General features: G+C 39.0%; 1 protein-coding gene across 3 annotated transcripts; it reads left to right on the top strand.

Moving 5' to 3' along the window:
* Positions 1-2,407: 2,407 nt before the first annotated feature.
* On the top strand, positions 2,408-21,125 carry pphln1 (periphilin 1). 3 transcript variants are annotated; one of them, XM_060889425.1, is made up of 10 exons: positions 2,408-2,476; positions 4,277-4,340; positions 4,703-4,767; positions 5,797-6,009; positions 6,236-6,300; positions 11,890-12,024; positions 17,226-17,401; positions 18,903-18,979; positions 19,986-20,117; positions 20,513-21,125. In XM_060889425.1, coding segments are annotated over exons 2-10 (1,059 nt in total). In that variant the 5' UTR covers positions 2,408-2,476; positions 4,277-4,339; the 3' UTR covers positions 20,708-21,125. The 3 variants fall into 3 exon arrangements, with proteins under 3 accessions (XP_060745408.1, XP_060745407.1, XP_060745409.1); XM_060889424.1 differs by lacking the exon at positions 2,408-2,476 and adding an exon at positions 3,295-3,449; XM_060889426.1 differs by lacking the exons at positions 2,408-2,476; positions 11,890-12,024 and adding an exon at positions 3,295-3,449.
* The last annotated feature ends 242 nt before the right edge of the window (positions 21,126-21,367 follow it).

Genomic DNA, 21,367 nt, shown 5'->3' with positions numbered 1-21,367 from the left:
AGACTAGGAATTAGGAATAATGCAAAAACTCAAAATAACAGAAAGACCAGCAGTCAGTCATAACGCAGATGCTGAACACATTTAATTTGCACCGAGTACTGGTACTTCCTTGTTTCCTTGTACTTGTGTTATGTTTCTGTGTGATTTGTTTTGATTCATGTCTTGTGTCCACTCCCTTATTGTCATTGTTAACCTCATGAATTTAGTCTCAAGTGTTTTGTGCATATATTTATACCCTTGTGTGTCTTTTGTTAGATCTGTTTAGTCTTAGTTTTGTTGACGTAGTCTGTCTGTGGAAGCGGGGGCAAGCACTGGTTTATAAATAGAGGGTGCAGGAGAGGGACTGGTAATGATCACCCATCTGTGTTGAATTCTGTTAATGAATGTTCTCTGTTGCAATGAGTTGAGAAATGATAGTCAGGAAAAGAGAGGAACACACAGAACTATATTTAAGCTAGAAAAACTGCAAAGAAGCATAGAGAAATAAAGTGCACTTTGAGATTCACAAGCCGGCCTCTGTTTCACTTTTTACTCATGGAGTTGTAGATGGAGCAGAAGGAGTGCTTCCTGGCTCTCTTTATAGAGCCTGGTCCATTAAAAGGGAACTCCAGTGGCAGCCCTGATGGTCATGCCCCGCACTGCGATCAGCAAGATAGGGCTGCACACTACCCACAAAATATTTGTCGAGTTCCTTGAGCACACAGGTGATGAATGGGGCTGACCAGAGCATGCACTTTGCCTGCTAATACTATTATCTGAGGAAGCCCCACAGCTTCCTTTCTGCAGCATGCTGAAGTACCCAGACCTTCATCAAGCCCTTGTGCTTTGTCTTTGCCAGGGCCATCTATGTCAGCTCTGCATCATAAAGACACGGAAAAGGGGGAGGGCCATACCAACCTCTCTCTGGGGAATTTCCCTTGGGGACTTCTCTGTGGAGCAGACATGAGACACAACTTAGCATGGTAGAAAATACAACCAAACATTGCAATCTCCTTTTCATATTTTTATGGCATGTTATGAATGTCAGCTAATGAAACCACTGCACCCCCCAAAAGAGTCATTGCACCCATTACCACTGTTTGAGGTCCCCTTGAAAGAATTGGAATGAAACAGGCTGTTAGAATGGTTTTATCTAACGGTTTGACAATACACTTAAAAACAAATTATATATTAATTTGCAGAGATGTACAGAATTGGGATCAGTGGCTCAAGCCCCTGTTATTTGCATTGCAATAGGTCAGGCAAGCCTCCGCAGGGCTTTCCCTGTTTTCAGCCTCTTTTAGTAAAAAATTAATACTTGACCAGTGGACAAGCTCAGAACATTGGGGCATTTATTAGTGTGTGTATACTTTAGAGGGTTGCTCATGTACAGGAACTAATACTGGGAGATAAAGTGTTTATTTTGCTATAAGGGCTGTCCTGAGAACACTAAGACTGGTAGGACTCACAAAAAAAACAAAGAAGTATTAGATTGGAAGGGTGGAAGTATGGTATGTTGGCTTCCATTTGAACCATTGACAGATGTGTCATAAAAAACATGAGATAGCATAAAATTCACGAGATAGCAGCAATTGCAGCCTGCCCGAGACTTAAGACCAAAAAGGAGGTAAGACAGTTTTTGGGGTTGGCTGGCTATTATTGCAGGTTTGTGCCTGATCACAAGACCCGTCAGGCTTCTCAACACCCAGAAATTAATTGTTATCAAACACACACACACACACACACACACACACACACACACACACACACACACACACACACACACACACACACAAATTCTCTTCATTGCTGTTTTGCACATTCATAATAAATGTTCTTTTGCACACCACATTTCAATACATCATTGCTGCTTTAACAGAACTGTATATATGTTTGCTTTGTGTGTTTACTCTCCTCACTTGCACATATGTTTTGTACATTGTACAGATTACACAATGGTCTGTAATCTCTTGTGTTTTTTGTCCTGTAATGTTTTGCATCATTTGTTTGCATCATTTGTTTGCACTGGTTGACTAGAACTAACTTACTTCAGTCCTTAGCTATGTCTTAGTTCTATGTATCTCCTTGAATATAGGAATCATGGCCAAAATATATTGAGAACTAGTCTAGCCTCTTTTCTTTTCTTTTCTTTCCATTCTTTTCTTTTCAACTAGGTACCTTATAAGTGTTGATTTATAGTGATTGATTGTAATCTACAATGCTACAGAAAAATATTTGGGCATAATAGGTTACTCAACTTATCTTCTCCTTCCCACCCTCAGATCTCACAGCTTCTGATTGGATCTCAGGCAGTCTGCCAAGTCTGGCAGACATATCATCATGGATGACTGCTTATCAGTTAACGCTCAATTCTAGCAAAACTGAACTGCTGATCATCCCAGGTGATTCATCCCCAGGCCATGATCTTGCAAAATCGCACTTCACCTCACACCCTCAGATCTACATCACTGCTCCACTGGTCCCACCATCTCTCAGGGTAAGAGGCAAGTTTACTACAAGACTCTTTTAGTAAACTCTTTTCTGTTCTGGCACCAAGGTGGTCTAATGAACTTCCCCTAGGGTTCTGGACAGCTGAGTCACTGGATATCTCTAAACAACAGATGAAGACTTACTTATTCATGAAATACTTGGACTAGCACTTTATCCCCTCTGTGTTGTATGTGTGTATTAAAAAAAAAACTGTGAACAGTATTTTAGACTCATGGTATCTTAAGTCTGTAAGTTATATTCAATGACTTAAGCACTTTTGTACATGACTCTGGATAAGAGAGTGTAAACACAGTTGTGAGTATTTTCAACACTTTACATTCATTAATTTAACAGACCTGGATCATCAGTGGTCTAGTAAATTACTTCCAGACCTGAAATGTGTGCCTCTGCTGGGGTTTTCTAGGCAAAGGGAAAGCAAGCACTAACAACACTGTGCATAAGCGCCCTCTACTGCCTGATTATGGTAATGTAATATTTTTTCAGGTTTGTGGAACACTGTGACTGATTGTAGTTGGGTAAATGAAATTGAACTCAGTTTTATTCTTCTAACTTTAATCTTTTCAACTCCACGGATCCTCAAGCACAGGTGATGGAATCTGAAATAAATCAGAAAATTCTCTGAAGCTCAACAGACCAGACTCTGTTGTTACAGTGACATGTCCAGTTTATAAGCCATGTTTAAATTATAAATAAAGCAGAGATTTAGCTTTCTAACACTAAACTCGTGCAGAACGGAAGATCTATCAGCTCACAATAAAAGGCCAATGTTAAACTTTTATTCTGAAATATCTGCGCCCACGTGACCGGAAGTGAGTGCTGTTATGGGGTAGTTTGTCTTATGCTCATATATCCAGATAGTTTCAGTTGAACGCGGCGGTTTTTTGGTTATTATTTGTGTAGAAAGGTTTTTATGACGAGTGTGTAAATACTCACATGTTCTCCTGGTCCAGGTGTAAATGGTAAGATGTGTGTAAAGACTTATATGCTAACAGTTTAGCAGTAAACAAAGCGTTACCATGTGACTAATGCTAGCGTTAGCTACAGTGTTGTAGTTATCTAGTAAACGTGCCAGTATATAATATATACAATATATACAACCTGTCAGTATATAATATATATAATATACAATCTGTCAGTATATAATATATATAATATACAATCTGTCAGTATATAATATATATAATATACAATCTGTCAGTATATAATATATATAATATACAATCTGTCAGTATATAATATATATATAATATACAATCTGTCAGTATATAATATATATAATATATACAATCTGTCAGTATATAATATATAATACAACGTGTCAGTATATAATATATATAATATACAATCTGTCAGTATATAATATATATAATATATAATACAACCTGTCAGTATATAATATATATAATATACAATCTGTCAGTATATAATATATATAATGTATATAATATATATAATATACAATCTGTCAGTATATAATATATATAATATACAATCTGTCAGTATATAATATATATAATATACAATCTGTCAGTATATTTTATATATATGTATGTATATATATATATATTTATATATATATATACACATATATATATATATATATACATACACACACACACACACACACACACACACACACACACACACACACACACACACACATACATACAATCTGTCAGTATTTAAATACCTTAATTATCCCCAGTAATGTACAGTTTGTGTAATAGCTCCTGATATCGTTTTATCAGTTTCATTCACAGTCATTTCTGCTGCTGTTCTTCTTTAGGTAAAAGTCCTTCATCCTCTTCCTCAGACTGTACATGTGAACACCATTTTCTGGACAAAAACAAGTATGTGCAATAAATTTGGGTATAAAACAAACATAATGCATTTTGTGTTGCCTGCAGGATTCATTTTAAATCATGAAGCTTCATCAGTGTCTCCTTTAGGGAGCTTTTTTACAGAACCATGTAACGTTAACACCCGTTTTCCTTCGTACAGTACATGTATTTTATAGGAGGTGTGGATGATGATACCGTTTTGGACACTCAAGCCTACATAATTCTTCCTAAATGGTTGCTTGTGATTTTTTCTTTCTTTCTTTTTCCCCTTATCACTCATGTAATAGTTGTTATTGTGCATGGGTCCTGTAGCACTGATTTATTCGAAGCTTTTATTCTGATTTATTTTTGTTGGTTTATTTTTGGTCTAGTGGCATTTAGGAGAGACCGGAGTTTACGAGACATGTACGAGCAGCGCTTCCACCCCGACAGAGCTGTAAGAGCTTTTTGGATTTTGTATAATCCTGTGGAACTAAATCAGCTGTGGATAAACCATCATATAATGTGTCTTAAGCATGCTGACCTTCATTTGGGCCCCAAGGCATCTCTGATGTGCAGTTTATATATTCAGGTGTTGGGGTTTCAGGTGATTTTGTACTGATGCTTGGTGAACTTCAGGAAAGGGGTGCGATTTAATCATTTTTACTTAATCTTACTTAAACCTTCTCTGGAAAGCGTCTGTGAACATATCCCATGTGATGTTCCACTCGTCCTTCCAGGGGATCACCTGTTCACAGCACTCTTCAATTCAGTCTACATATTTCTTTACTGCTTTGGCTTCCTATCATGCTGGAAGCTGAAGATTTCCATAGACAGTAGGCAGTATTTGGAGCTGTCTGTGATCTTGATTAGAAGATAAGACACTCCATCGCATCACCAGGCTTCACAGATGCTTTCAATGATGAGCTGTTTAGTTTTAAACAAGCTTGGAAAGTTGAGCCCAGTCACATTCTTCGTTATTAAATCACATTATGATTTAAAAATCCCAACAGTGTTACTAATGGCTCGTCTCAGCACCAGCCACTCTACCATGTGAGTGTTACTGAGCTGAGAAAGCTCCACTGTCCACGTCGCATTCGGGAACAAGCAGCAGCCCTCATGTGGAAAGTGGGAGTGAAGAATGATCTATAGTAACACACTCTCATGAACTGTGCACTGCAGTGAAAACACAAGGGTGAGCTGACTGACTGCCGGCAGCAATGTAGAGAGCAAAACCTAAAACCCTTATAGATTCAAAAGCACTTAAATTATAGTCCACTGGACCAGCAGGAGTTTAACAGCTCATTTAGAGGGACTTTATCTTTTTTTCTTAGTGTAGCAGTGAAATATGAGGCTGGTAAAGTTTCCCCTGTTTAACGTTGGCTTGTTCTGATTAGTTATGTGTGTAAAATAAATGTGGATAATAAGCTTTCATGCAGAAAGTATGTGTTTGGTGGCCTTAATTTAAGACTTTTGCCTGTTTCAGGCCCCTTACCCAAGAGGAGGAGGAGGAGGAGCTGGTGGGGAAAGGAGAGCTTTTGGACGACCTGATGATGTTCGAAACTTTGACTACGACTCTCCTCGCTTTTACCCAAATGGGGGTCCCAGAAACTACCACAACGATGAGAAGAAGGGCTACCCTAGTGACAGCCACTACTCTTTCTCTAACGAATCCAGAGGAGGCCCAGCTAATCGAAGGGTAACTGCGAGATAAAGGACGAGATAAAGTTGTTTACATGCGAACATAAAAGGCCCTCTGACTGTGTTTATTAGTTATTCTTATGCTCTGACTAATCAGTCATTACGGTAGGATACGAGTCCTTATTTGTATAATTCAGGTCCATTTTCTCTCATGATGGTGTGTACCGAATCACTGTAGATATTAGATTACAGCTGTGTCTCCACCCCTCCCACCTCCTCAACAGGATGACTACTCTTACTACAGAGGAGCCAAAGATGACTCTCATTCTGGACGCCAGGTGGACTTCAGGTAGGAAGCAAAATGCTTTTGTTGGATGCATTTGTATAGCTTTTTAGTGATAGAATTCTCTGTGCTTAAAAGTAGGAGAGAGACTGAAAACTCACCTGTGCATGAGCTCCAAACCCACTAACCAAATGCTGCAGATCAGATCACTGAAACCGCCCCATTTTTACAGTGTAAAACAAAGGCTGGGCTTCTGAAAGTTTGATCCTGTGTTTCTTTATACTCTCCAATGATTGTAGTGTCTTAAAAGATATTCAGCAATGTTCCTATTAACCCTTAACTGCATGGATTTACTTAGAAATATTTGCAAACTGTCTGTTCTCTACATTGCCATCTCGGCCACCACATCTTGGCTGTTTTTTTTCTTTTATTTTTATTTTAGTTGCTCTGTGTACAGTTGAGTTCAGTGTGCTGATAGTAAGGCAGTCACTAGAATCTACCCTTAATGTGGACAAACCTTCAGGTTTTTAGTCAGGAATAGTTACTGAACATTGTATTCTCTGGAGCACCCAAACGTCCAGGTGTTACATTAGGACATGATATTGTCTCCAGCACATTTCCCTCCTTTTTGTTCTTTAGGACAAACTACAGTATTGGAAAAATAAGTATCTGGTTCATGCTAATAAAACAGAGAAATATGTATATGAATAACGTATTTTCAAAGAAATCAAATGTATCCCTGCCCATTGGCTTTCAGACATGTCCTCACTAACTCAGGATTTTTAGAAAAGTTATATTGTGCCATAGAAGAGCGTGTGATCCACCACAGTCTTGGGCGTGGTGACATTTATGGTGTGCACGCATTCCTGCAGGTGACCCATTTCCCATCCTCCCAGTATGTCTCTGGTAAAACAGGTGAAGCCCCCTTGGAGAGTTAAAAAAATCAAGTTTTCATTGCTCTTTTCAATGGTGGGAACAGCCATTGCAAGTCTATACAATTCTCATCGTCAGGAATTTCCTTCCTTATAAACAAAGTCATCAAACAGTTAATTCCAGTAGCACTGTTGTTGTAGTTCAGCGGTAAAGGGGTCACTGTCAGGGCAGGTTTTCCCATAGAACATGCATAGCAGTCAGCTTTCTTCAATTTTCTTCAATGTAAATCAGTCTGCTTGGGCTCTGGTAAGGTGTCTTTTACCTATTTGTGGACTACAGACAGAGCAGACGATAAGGTTTGCACAACTCATCTTCTGAAACTGATCTCGCTGCTCCTGAATCTACCAAAATGTGATACGGATACCTCTTACATGTACAGTCAAGGATTATTTAGCATATGTTTCTTCTGGAAAATATTTGTGTTAAAGAAATTCAGTAGGAGAGTTTATTACTTCTATATTACTATCAGAACTTGGGGTTAGCTTAAGCGTGTCGTCTTTGCTAAGTATAGAAAAAAATTTACCTGACCTTTCTAGACAGCTCTTTGCACCATTCAACCACCCTTAAATCCCCTATAACTTCCCAATCTGTAGTCTTCTTAGGGTAACCCCAAGACCAATGATCAACAGAGCCACAAACAAAACATCAATTTCCTCATACTTGTCCTCTTCCTCTGCCTCATACCTGGCCTCAGCCTCAGTCTCTGGCCTCAGATTTGCAGTTTGGATCTGCAACTTCCACCATGGGGAGCTGAGCTGTTAGGTCCGGAGTGTCCTTTGTTTTTGCTTGCATCAATGGCTTGTAGCTTGTAGCGGTACATCTACTGAAAATGTAGGTGGTGGAGGGAGCGGAGATCTTCCATCCGGGTCATTCTCTATAACAGACTTAGGACACTGAATATCATGGTGCAAGTTTATTACTAGCCTTAGGCTGAGGGTGTTTGCTTCTAGCTTGTGTTTCAGTATTTCATTTCTCAAAAGCTGATCAACTTTCTTTGCAACACTTCCAGCTGTCTTTCAGTAAAACTTTTCTTTTTTAGGGAAACCACACTCCTCTACCCACATCACAAACTGGGATACGGAATCACCACTCTGTTTCTTATCACAAAGTTTGCTGTTACAAGTGCCCATGTTTCCTCTCTATACTTTTAAATCACAAGCTGTCACTGACCTGATTTTTCCTCTAGATGACTATTCGATGGTCACTTCAGAGGCAGATTTCCACAGCCTTCGGTCTAGCAAAGTTGCTCTGTCTGACATCCATTCTCTAATGGGATGGCTCTTACCTGGGCGATGAACAGCGTGGAGTATTCAAGCTCTGCGGCGTCTAATGCCAATCTCACATGTTTAGATGTTTCATCTGGTTTTGATGAGATATATAACTGACAGCACATCAGCATAACAATGGAAACTAATCCCATGCCTTCTAATGATGTTTCTAAGGGAAGTGTGTATATTGAGAAAAGCAGAGGTCCTAAAACTGACCCTTGAGGGACCCCATAATAAACTGCCAATAAACTGGAGGATTCTCCATTTAAATCTACAAAATGATCAGACAAGCAGGATCTAAACCAACTTAAAGGATTTAGGGATGTGACCTAAAGATAAGAAGGAGTTAATAATATGAAGAAGAGGCTCACCGGCTTTATGTAACACTTCTTTCAGTAATTTAGTTGGTATGGGGTCTAGTGAACAAGTTGTTGATGTAGCTGTAGTAATAAGTTTATCTAACTCTTCCTGTCCTGTACTTGTAAAGCACTGTAGTTGTGAGTGTAGAGCTTTAGGTGAGACTGGGTCACAAGGTGCTCTCATATGTTGAACATCAACTATTTTGTTCCTGATAATTGTGAAGAATCTCAAAATCCTCACTACTGAACTGTGATGGAATAATAGTGTGTTTAGATCTCTGTTTTTTGTTAATCTAGTCACTGTGTTAAATAAAAACCTGGGATTGTTCTGGTTATTTTCTATGAGTTTGCTCAGGTTTGCTCAGGTGCTCATAGGTGCCCCTAGCAGCTTTTAGAGCCTGTCTATAGCTGGACATAATGTCCTTATACACAATACTAAAAACCTCTAATTTAGTTTTTCTCCACTTTCGCTCGAGGTTACAGGTTGTTTCTCTCTTGAGGGTGTGAGTATGACTATTATACCACGGTGCAGTTGTTTTATCTCTAACCTTCTGTAATCTGATGGGACAACAGTGTCTAATGTAGCGCCTATGCTGTTAGTCATTACATCTAGATGGTTTGTGTTTAAGGGTACAGTAAGAAGTCCAGACAGATCAGGCAGGTTATTAGTCTTATTTAGTCTTTAGTGGTCAGAATAATAGTTCTACCGAGTCGATAACGTGGTGAGACACAGTTAGTCTGTTCTACAGTTAGTGTGTACGTTATGAGGTAATGGTTTGTGATGTCATCACTTTGAGGTATGATATCTATATCAGTGACATCTATTCTATGTGATATTATTAAATCTAGTGTATGATTAAGATGATGTGTTGCTCTAGTGATGTTTTGTTTAAGCCCAAATGAGTTGAGTAGGTCCATAAATGTGAGTCCTAAAGCATCATTTGTATCGTCAACATGAATGTTAAAATCTCCTACAATTAATGCTTTATCAAAGTTAACCAAAAGGTCTGAAAGAAAATCTGCAAACTCTCTAAGAAGGCCCTGGGGGTCTATACACGGTGGCCAGAGCAAGAGATAGCAGGGATTTTTTTCCTCTGTATGTTCAGGAGTGCATTAAGAACAAGCACCTCAAAGGAGTGGATCCTGTTTTCTGGGTAACAGTAAGGAAATCACTAAAGATAGTCGCAACACCACCTCTACGACCAGTCTGACGAGGCTCATGCTTATAGATATATCCTGATGGTATAATCATGTAATGATTCATGTAATAATTTGGCCAAGTTTCGGTAAGGTAGAGTGCAGTAAGGCTATTTTCTGAGATCATTTCATATACAATAAGTGCTTTGGGTGCAAGGGATCTACTGTTCAGAAGCCCAAACTTTAGGAACTGTTTTTCTTGTTTAATTCTGTAAAGATTATTTAGAGAAAATTTCATGAATTTACTCTTTGATCTCACTAATCGGGGAACAGACACAGTAGGATGAGCTATGTGTGCATTTGTATCAGTTTGATGATGAGGTGAAAGATAGTTATCAGAATTATGATATGATTTGTGATTTACCAGCAGACAGTGATAGCATCCTGGAAATGTCCGAGAGGAGTTCCACTCCAGCTCTGTTGGGGTGCAGGCCATCGGCACAGAATAGCCTAGGATGCTCCCGGAAAACATTCCAGTTGTCAATAAAGAGTAGTTTCTAATCATGACACCATGACTGTAACCATTCATTTACGGCAAAAAGTCTACTGAAACTCTCAATTCCTCACTCTTACCATGATCCTTGACATGGGCGATGTGCTGTGAACCAGATCCACCAGGATCTTGAAGTCCCTCTTCAGGATCCTCGATCTGCCTCAGGCTGGTATTTTTGCTGGCATGAAGCTCCAGTGTTCTTGCTCAGGATCTGAGGTACTTGTGCAGTGATATCGAGAACACGAGCACCAAGAAAACAGCAAGTGCGCACCTTACCTTTAGCCACAGTAGCATGAATATGGTGAACAATGTAGCCTCCGATGTTCACCACATCGTGTTTTTCTTGGTGGAGATCTCAAAGACCGGTGGTAGTGGAGGGGGAGAGGTCCTCGCCTGGGGCCCGGCTTGCGACTTCTTCTGCTGCACCCAGGGTCTGTGGTACCCCAGCGCCGGAGTGAACACCACCTGGCCTGGCAGCTTCCTAAGTGTACTGGGTCTGGGCAGAGAAATACACAGAGTTGAGGTGGAGGAAGTATTAATTTTGTGCAAGGAATTTAATTTTAAGGTATTTAAGTATGTTTAAGTATGCAACAATGTATTTATGTCTGATGGAGTTCAAAACAGACGTGTCTTAAAACACCACGAATCATGAAAGATGGCAAATGTTGGCTATAAATGAGGTGAGCAAAAACTCAGATAGTCTATGGCATCTAACAGTTTTGGACTGTTATCAAGGAGACCAAAATGTCCCAGGAAAATATTTACCACTCCATTACACCACCTCCATTGCTTTGGGAATATTTTTAGAAAGATTCATCTGACCAGGTGTTGTCTGGTGGGTTTGTGTCCACTGTAGCAGATTGTAGCCCATCCATCTGAAGGTTAAATGTTTTGTGCATTCTGAGATGCTTTTCTGCTCTCCGTGGTTGTAGTGAATGGTTATGGGAGTTACTGTAGCTTTCCTGTCAGCTTAAAACAATCTGGTCATTCTCCTCTAACCTCTCATCAACAAGGCCTTTCCAACCGTAGAACTCAATGGTTGCTTTTTATTTTATTGCACTATTTTGAGAAAACTCTAGAAACTGCTGTTTGACAAATTTTTGATGTAAACATTAAATTAAACTTGTGTGTCTTTTTCTGCATTATTTTATTCAATGCACTGCTGCCTTGTGATTGGTTGCTTGGATGATTGCATGAATGAGCAGGTGTTTCTATAATAAAGTGTCTGAGTTCCCCATCAAATCCGTGAACTAATGAATCTTAGTGAGTAGTGTGGAATGGAAACTGGGCTTAGTCTCCTTAAAGCAACACTGGGAGGTGTGTATCCAAAAAAATGGAGAAAGAGATGCATTAAAGTCCCTTATTCATTACTTAATTTACCTTATTTTATCTTTTCATCTCACAGAGGCCGCAGTCGAGTTGTCTCCTCGCCCAATGCTCGTGTCCAGGGCTCGCACCCTGCTCCCAGATCCCTCTCAACACTGGGCCCCAACTCGGGAGATGACACATTAATCCAGGCCATTATGAACTTGGACCGAGGGTATGCATGTGCAGTATCTAAAATGAAGTTACACTGTGTTTGGAGTAGGTGTTGATCAAGGACAAGGTTGGGAATTTACAAACTTTAAATCTTTGTGTCACAGATTTTGGTCCGGTTAGATTTTGTAATTGCATCGCATTATTGCTGCATTTTTCGCATTATTGCTGCATTATTCCTACACATTCATACTGCAAGTCTCCTGTTCTAGTACATCCCAAAGGTGCTCTTTTGGATGAGTACACTGAATGTTCATGGAAGAAAGATGGGTAAAGTTTGGGCATAAAGAGATACACACTGTCATTGACAATACTCATGTAGTCTGCTGTATTCCACTGATACTTGGATACCAGGACTTTTACACACAGTCTTTACTCAGAATGGTGCAATAAAGAAAAAACATCAGGTTAGCAGCTGTTCTGCAGATGGAAATACTCTGTTGATGAAAGAGGTCAATTGGGAATGGCTAGACTGGTTGGAGCTTACAGATTGGCTACTCGGACATCCACTCTGTACAATTTTTCATGAGTAGAAAAGCATCTCTGAATGTTGAAACTTGAGGCGGATGAACTACTACAGCAGATGGTCACATCAGGTTCCTCTTCTGTCAGACAGGTAAACATGCAGAAACCTGGTCTGTTTGGCGAATCTCAGTTTCTGTTGAGGCACACACATGGTAGGGTCAGAATTTGGCACCAACAGCATGAATCCATGGACCCCGTCTGCCTTGTGTCATCAGCCCTGGCTGCTGTAATTGTGTGGTGAAGGTTTTCTCAATGCACATTGGGCCCTTTAATACCACTCAATGATTGCATTAATGCCACTTTCTATTTGAGTTCTGTTGCAGGCCATGTGCATCTCTTCATGGCCACAATTTACCATCTTCTAATGGCTACTTCTAGTATGATACAAAGCAAATGTCATCTCAGATTGGTTTCACAAACATGACAGTATCTTCACTGTCCTTCAGTGGCCTTCCCATTTACCTGATCCCTGCCCAGTAGAACACCTTTGGGGTGTGGTTGTGTAGGAAATGTACAGCCTGAACATGCACCTGAAAGATCTGCAGGAATTGTGTGATGCAGTCATCTCAGCATTGACCAGAATTTCAAAGGAATATTTCCAATATCTTGTGCTCCAACAAGGTGCTTTGTTAGTGTATACATCATAAATCTCACCATAACACTCATCGCAAGGTCTCTGCTTATGCTAATAGTGTGCTGCTGTTTACTTCAATGCCTAAAACATCTATATCCCCATAATTATTGATTAAATATCATTGGATCATTTATTAGGATATAAGGTCGATTGGGTCAAGGCTGAGTTAATGCCTTTCTGCAAATGTATAGACACAATAATTTTAAGATCCACCTCATGGAAAAAGTAGGCATTATAGTTACAAAAGAACTAAGTAATTTATTACAACAGAACCTGGCTAAGATTTTATTTTTTTTAACAGCAAAACTTCATAATATATTCTCATTTATCTGGGTAACAACTCTCCCAGCATATCCAGACAACGTATTAAGAGTTGGGGGATTACAGTGAGGGGAAAAAAAAATTAACCCCTGCTGATTTTGTACGTTTTTTTACACTGGCAAATAAATTAGTCTATAACTTTAATTGTAGGTTTATTTTAAACAGTAAGAGACAGAATAACTGGGTAAAAAATGGGTATTCCAGCATAACAATGACCCAAAACACATCGTCAAGGCAGCAAAGTAGTGGCTCAAGAAGAAGCACATAAAGGTCCTGGAGTGGCCTGGCCAGTTTCCATAGAAACGTTTGGACAAAGTTCCTTCATCCCATAGAAAATCTGTGGAGGGAGCTGAAGGATGGTTTGATCGGTGTGTTTGAACCGCAAGACATTAACGAGGACCTGGTGAAGGAGTTGGAGGATTTAGGTATTAAATTATGTGCATCCACTTCCTACACTTCACAAGGAAGAAGCTGCTCCTTCAGGACCAGCATAGAAAAATTATGGACTGAAGAAATGTGTCTGATCAAGGAGGTCACAAACAGGGTTGGAAGGGATGGTGGGCTTAGCCCCTGAGATTATGACTTACCAATGGTTCCAACGAATGAAAGAAAATGAATGAGTTATGGCTGTCCAATAGCAGTATACTAACAACAGCGACACCTAATGACCGGAAAAGGTATTGTTCTGTTTAACAGCTTGACATGTAAGTTTTTAAACTGTGTATAGCAGAATGAACAAGTAAAATAAGCGCTAACTCTTATGGGTTTCTTGTACTGTTAAGTCTTGTACTTTATTTGTGGTGTAAAATGTTTTCTTCAAAAGACCAGGGGCTTTGACAGTACATAATGTGCTTAAGCCTCCGAAATCTTACGATCGCAACACCACTGGTCATAAACCTAACCGGTTTAGCTTAGTTCTGTCAAAAATGACATCAAAGTATTGTTAGAAACTTCTACAACAAGAGTTGGATTAAAGTTCAAGCAATTAAAAGACAACAATATTGAGTACTAATAAAGTGTATTTGAACTTTTAACTAACGCTTAAATGTCTGCTATTATTCTGAAATTACCCCAATGGAAATATTGTAGATACACTAAATTGTATCTACACAGGAACTGTATAGTAACATAAAATAGGTGGAGTTACACACCTAAACTAATACTTTGTGGAAGCAGTGTTCATATTACAGCACTTTTTGTGTACGAGTCTATCAGTGTGATTTCCTAGTCATTGTTAAAGCCCCACTAGGCGCTTAGGGTATCTCCTGTGCATAGCCCACTTCTGTTACCCCACTGATTTTAGTGTAGAGCTCTGGATGTGTGCTTTAGGTTGTTCTTTTCATCTTCAGAGAGAAACACACAGTATTGGGTATGCGTGTTATCGTGTAATGGTTAAAGACAATGTGCATTTTGTCCACAATACAGAGTTGGTGACTCTTGAACACTGCCCCTTGTCTCAAATCATCTACATATTCTGATTTTATTTTTTTTTGGTATAGCTTAGCATTCTGACCTGTGACACGCCAGTAATAAATTAGCCAGATTAGCTTTTTTTTCCAGGTTTCATGCCTCACTTTTCCTGATGATAATCAAATAGTGATCTGAAGAGCCACAGTAGAACAGCAGTGTCTGTGGCAACAGTGTAGAAGTGTGTGATGGTAAGCCGCAAACCGACTACCACAATGATTGGATAATGAAGCATGACAAGACATCCAAGGCCTGTTAGGGTTGTAATCTATTCTGCCATTATACAACATCGCCATTGAGTTAGGAACAAAGGATAATTGTGTTCATTCTGTTAAATGTGTCATCTCATTCTTCTTTATGCTTCTTATCATCTTTCTTCTTCTTTGATGGCTGTAATTTTCTGCAGTGTCTTTCACAAAAGGCCTAATGTCAGCCAGATATAACGCGGGTTGTCTTTGTTGTTGCTTTATTAGAAACTTTGTGATTTGTCGTCGATGCTGGAATGATTACACAAAGATCTCAAGCCTGCTTTGTGATGTCCACTCTAATACTTGATGTTCCTGTGAAGGTATTGGAGTCATTGTGCCATTACTATAAAGCAGACAGGCTTGCATATTCATTTTTGAAAGAAACAGCTTGTGGGATTAAAGGTGATTGTAGTCACATGCCAGAAGTGAGCAGTACTTTTTAGACATTCCTGTAGTTCTTTCAGTTTTGCTGTTGGCCTTCTGGTACCCTCCCTAATAAGGTTTATCCTCGTCCTCTCATCAACTTTGGAGGGTCATCCTGATCTTTGCAATGTCTCTGTGACGCCACGTTCTCCTCTTATTGAAGATCGTTTTTACAGTGACCCAAATCAGGTACAATCTCCTGATTGGTAGCTTTCAACAACGATGTCTCAGTTTCTTTGCCAACACTTTGTGGCCCATGGCTCTCAGAAGAATGCAACCCCAAACATTCAAGTGAATACTACAGCAACATCTGACTTATTTGGTTTTAATCAGATTCATGTTAATTGGTGGCAGGTGTTTGCTAATGTTCCCAATTATTATTATTATTATTATTATTATTATTGTTATTTTTATATATTTTTTGGAATATCATATTAAAGATGTAACAAGACTTGCATTTATGATGATGTTCTGTCTTTATTTTGGGTGAGTAGACTTTTTATATCCACTGTAGTTATCTTCCTCATGATGACATCTATTGTGTGCAACGCAGCAAATAAACCCCACAACACATTGCTGCTACCCCCATGCCCAACACCACGTCTGGGTTGGTGTTCTTTGGCTTGAAAGCCTCACCATTTTCCAGTTACAGTAACCGTGTCCCTTTGTGCACATGCAAACTGTAGCTGGGCTTTTTTATGGTGATTTTGGTGCAGTGTTTTCTTCATTGCTAAGCAGCCGTTCCGGTTATATCCATATAGGACTTACTTCACTGTGGATTTAGATACTTGTCTAGCTGTTTTTTCCAACATCTTTACAAGGTCCTTTGCTGTTGTTCTATGACTGATTTGCACTTTTCATTTCACTTTTCTCTAGGAGATCGAATGTGTCACGGTTTATTCCGGTGTACACCTCTAATTGACTTCAGTCAGCCAGTTATCTTATCAGAAAATAATTGGCTAAAGGCTTGACATCATTTTGTCTATTTGTTGTTTTTTTTTCTTTTTTTATGCTGTATACACAGTTAATTTAGTTTAGGTAAACTCAAAACTACAGCAATACAACTACAATATGAAATCTTTGAAGTAGTTTTAATGATGAGTGTATTGTGTTGTATCTATAGTGTATTGACTTGAGTGTAATCTGAGTGTACTTCTGACTTCAGCTGTAAATGTTCTGATTTTTCTAAAATTAATATAACAGATCTCTGTATGTAGTGAGGCACTAATAAAGGAATTACACACATTATTATTCAGAAACAAATATCTCATCATGAATGTATTATACTGTGTAACAGTAAACCAGTCTGCTTTGTTAATGTGTGTAATATGAGAAAAGTTAGCACCTTTGGTTAAAGAACAATTTAGGAAACCCATTTTAATTTATGTAAATGTTTTTACCATAATACATTTGGTACTCATAGTTATATTATGAGGTTTGTGTTAATTTTTTCACCTGGATTTTTTGGAAGGATGTGGTAAGATGAATGCTGAAGAAACAATTTGTATTTGCTAGTTTTCAATGTTGTTTTTTTTTTATATATATATATAATGTATATATGTATGTGTGTGATTCTTTTCCCCACAGGGAGGAGAGGGAAGGTCTGCGACGTAAAGCACCCTTTCCTCCAGTCCACGACGGTTCCCCTACTCGACAGGACGTGTCTCCTTCCCATCATAGCCGCTCTGGTTCCAGCATTAGCAGCCGAAGCTACTCTCCAGATCGGGGCAAGAGCCACATGTACCAGCCTCCTCTGGGAAAAAGTAGGCTCAGTTTTCTGTCTCTCGTTTATTCTAGGCTTCACTTAAATGGGAATGTTTGCATACACCAATGACTACACCCTACATATTAGCGCTTGTTACACTAACGGCAATAGTGCTGCATGCTGTAGAAGCTAAATAGGGCAGCGATGTTTAGAACTGGTGAGAAAAGGTAAGAATTGACCGCTTCCTTTTATTCTCCACCCTTGGACTTAACCACAGATACGTATATCTACTCTTAAAAAACTTAAAAAACCATGGACAAGCTCTACCCTCAAACAGTTGTCATGCTGCACCACAAATTCCAAGACTCTTCAGGGTAGACAAGAGAGTCTTGTGGTTGACTGTCAAATGCTGCTGAAAGGTCAACAATGATGAGACAGTTTTGCTAATTTAGCATCATGTAGCTTCTCTGTGACATTCAAAAGACCAGCCGCTGTAGAATGTGCTGCAGCCAGACTGGTTAGGATCTTGGAGGTAGTTTATTGAGACCTAGCGAGACAGGTGATTGTAAACATTGTGCTCAGCGATTTTAGCAAGAAATGAGAGAAGTGATACCGGTCTGCTAATGTCTGAGAGATCCCGGAAAGGTTATTTCAGAATGTTTCTTTATCTTAAACTGACTCCTAACAAAACCTAATAGCTGGTCATTTCAGGCGATTCATCAGCATGTCAATGTGCAATCTCTCTGGATATCTTGCTGATCTCATTGGTCACTGTATGCAATCTTGGGGTAACCATGTACAGTCAACTTTCCTTTTTCTCATACATTGCTTATCTCACAATTTCATGTAATTTACAATATCAGAAGTATTTGTCCGTTTTTGTCCAAGTTCTCCCACACTACCCCTATGTTCCCTCCACTGGCCACTGGAAACTGCCTGCATCAGATTTAAAACACTGATGCTCTCCTTCAAAGCCAAAAACAGACTAGCACCTACTTGCCTCAAAGCACTCATCACACCCCACAGTGCACCAGGCTCCCTTCAGTCCTCCATCAGGGTACAAGGAAGTTACACATCAAGACTCTTCTATATTCTGCAACATAGGTGGTGGAATGAATTTCCCCAAGAAGTCCGAACAGCTGAGTCACTGGTAGTCTTTAAATGATTTGAATAGACGTAACCACTTGCAATTGTCTGTTTGCTCTTTAAGCTGTATTACCTTCCAAAATAGTTGATGGCATTCTGAGTCCAAACCTAGTGAAACAGTATAAATGTATTAGTTAATGCAGACTTCAAAAGCACTTCTGTATGTTGCTCTGGATAAGGGCTTCTGCCAAGTTTCTGAAATGTAAATACCTTCTTAAATAATGGCTCACACAAAATGGAAATATATTTATACAGAGTTTAAAATGTATGGAGTTGTAAACAGTACTAAATATAAATGGGCAAATAATAAAATATTTATGGTATCCTTGAGGATTTTTAATAAATATTCAAGCAGAACAGCTCAAGCTGACTAGTCACATTTCTTCCATGATGCATTTCTTTTACCTTTGTAGGCAGGGAAAGAGCCCCAGGGCCATCTGTCAGCGTGTCCCGAGATGGATCACCACATAGTTCTGTGTCAGCCTCTAAAGTAAGTAGCATCTTTCCTCAATGACGTAAATAACTGTCAAGGATTCTTAACCATGTTTATGGGCTGTTTAGGCAGTTTATTTTAGCCAGCCACAGTTTTTTAAAGGGTCTTACAGATAAACACCAATGAATTATGGATTCTCCAAGTTATGACTCCCTCAGGGCTTGCATTGTAGATGGCACACTGGGTGGTAAAGAGTACAAGGGGATAGTGACATACTCTTCATTTTTCTCTTCAGTCATTTTTGCCCGGTCACTGGACAGATTTGTGCTCCAGTACAGATTTTTGAACCTACTGGAAACCAACAGTGGCTTAGTTCAAATCAAGTAAACATTCACAATTCATGTACAGATTAATATTCCAAATTTCACTTGATTGGTGGTTCTCATTAAGAACACAGACTTGAAGTTTACCCTGTCCTCTGCTAAAGAACACACCTCAATCTTGGTACACGTCTTGGATTGAACACATCTTTCAAGTTTTATTAGATTTATATTAGATTTAACTTTGTCATTACACATGTACAAGGCAAGGAAATGTAGTTTGGCATCTAAACAGAAATGCAATAAGAAGCAACTGCAAGATACAGATGAATATGCTATGGACAAGATATACAGGTTTGGTGCTATAAACATGATATACAGGGTGTTATATATTATATTGTTTGGGAAAGAGCTGTTCCTCAGTCTGCTTGTTTGTGTCCGGAGGCTCCTGAAGCGAGACGGAAGGGGTAAAACAGACCATGGGTCATGCATCCAGTCATGAGTTATAGTTGCTTGGGCTTCAGCCGTCTGACACTGATGTGGTGTCAAAGTGTCATGTCTCTACTACATGCATGTTTAATGCTCTGGCCTTCCCATATTTTGTTTAAAATAGTTTACAAAATGATTATTATAAGTCTTATACAAGCATGCCAGCATCATTTATTACTGTGAATGTTCTCAACAATCTTAATTTTCCATTCTTCTGCATAACATTCCACACAAATACTCTGTATGCTGCACAGGAAGACATGCCAGTAATAGAACGTCAACCAGATGAAGCTCTGGTCCCTGCAGATGAAGCCACTACAATTGCAGATGATTTCCATGAACGGCGATCTCAAGCTATTGCAGCCAAAGCCAGAGAGATCGAGAAGGTTGTATTCTATCTGTTTGTTTAATTCTGTATTTTTAGCATTTTTGTGGCATTTTGTGATGATCAGGGGTGGCTAAATCTACTAAAACAGAACTGAACTTTAACCGAAGCTATTGTGTAAGATAGTGTTCGAATAAATTCAGTGTGATTATTCTCTCTAATCAACAACACTTTTTGTATGATGGGTAAGTAATTTGAAAACCAGTGTGTAAATAAAACTACAGAATTCTCATAGAGTCAAAACATATCCAAATATGTTTAATTAATAATTATTTTATATTTGTTTGCTATTTTTCTAATGTAGGTTTTTAGTACCTCTACACACAGTGTACACTTCCTTAACACTGACTGTTTATTTGATTATACAATAATGATTATTGACTTTGTGATTTTCAGGTGTACCGCCAGGACTGTGAGACATTTGGTATGGTGGTGAAGATGCTTGTGGCCAAGGACCCTAGTCTGGAGAAACACCTGCAGAACCCTCTGAAAGAAAACCTCAGTGAGATTCGTGAGCGATGTCTTGAGGATCTGCGACACTTTATCTCAGAACTGGATGAGGTAGTTCGTCAACCAGAACCTACTGTCTGATGTGCCAGCATCAGAGAGAAAACCTTCATCGTTTTCTGAGTGCACTACTTCATGGTTTCCAGATGCCTAATATTTTGGAACATAATTTGTACACAATTTTTCTTGAATTCAGTTATATTTAGTGTAGTGCCCCATACTAGTCCATCTTAAAGGATCATGTGATCAGTCATTACTATTGTACATAAATACTAATTGTATTCATACAGTATTAATACATAAAAAAAATAATTTATTATGTTTTCAACCCAAACTGTTTAATCCTTTTTTTCAATACCATGCATAAACAATAAAGAAAAAAAACTCCTGGATTAGTATTATTAGGCATTGGTCTTTTTTATTGGACATTTTTGTTCTTGGAAGTTTTCAGTATAATGTCTATCTCTGTAAATCAATAAAGGTACCATATTCTACGTTCTGATATGATCGTGTGTGAAACAAAGGAATAATTGTGAAATTGTGTAGTCCTTTATTTCCTTGTGGCCCCTCTGAGTTGATTTGGTCTCCAGGTAAAATATGTCTTTGGACTGATTTGACATACCACACACTGTACAAATTAAACACCAGTGCATTAGTTGGGGAAGTCGTGGCCTAATGGTTAGAGAGTCTGACTCCTAACCCTAAGGTTGTGGGTTCAAGGTGCCCTTGAGCAAGGCACCAAAC

Source organism: Tachysurus vachellii, chromosome 16, assembly GCF_030014155.1.
Source record: "Tachysurus vachellii isolate PV-2020 chromosome 16, HZAU_Pvac_v1, whole genome shotgun sequence".
Classification (NCBI taxonomy): domain Eukaryota; kingdom Metazoa; phylum Chordata; class Actinopteri; order Siluriformes; family Bagridae; genus Tachysurus; species Tachysurus vachellii.
This window is presented reverse-complemented; position numbering and strand designations above follow the sequence as displayed.

Excerpts from the sequence above, each read along its gene's own strand:
- pphln1 (XM_060889424.1), top strand. Across the intron at positions 6,301-11,889 it reads GGACGCCAGGTGGACTTCAG|AGGCCGCAGTCGAGTTGTCT; the intron begins GTAGGAAGCAAA and ends TTCATCTCACAG. Across the intron at positions 18,980-19,985 it reads GTTCTGTGTCAGCCTCTAAA|GAAGACATGCCAGTAATAGA; the intron begins GTAAGTAGCATC and ends TATGCTGCACAG.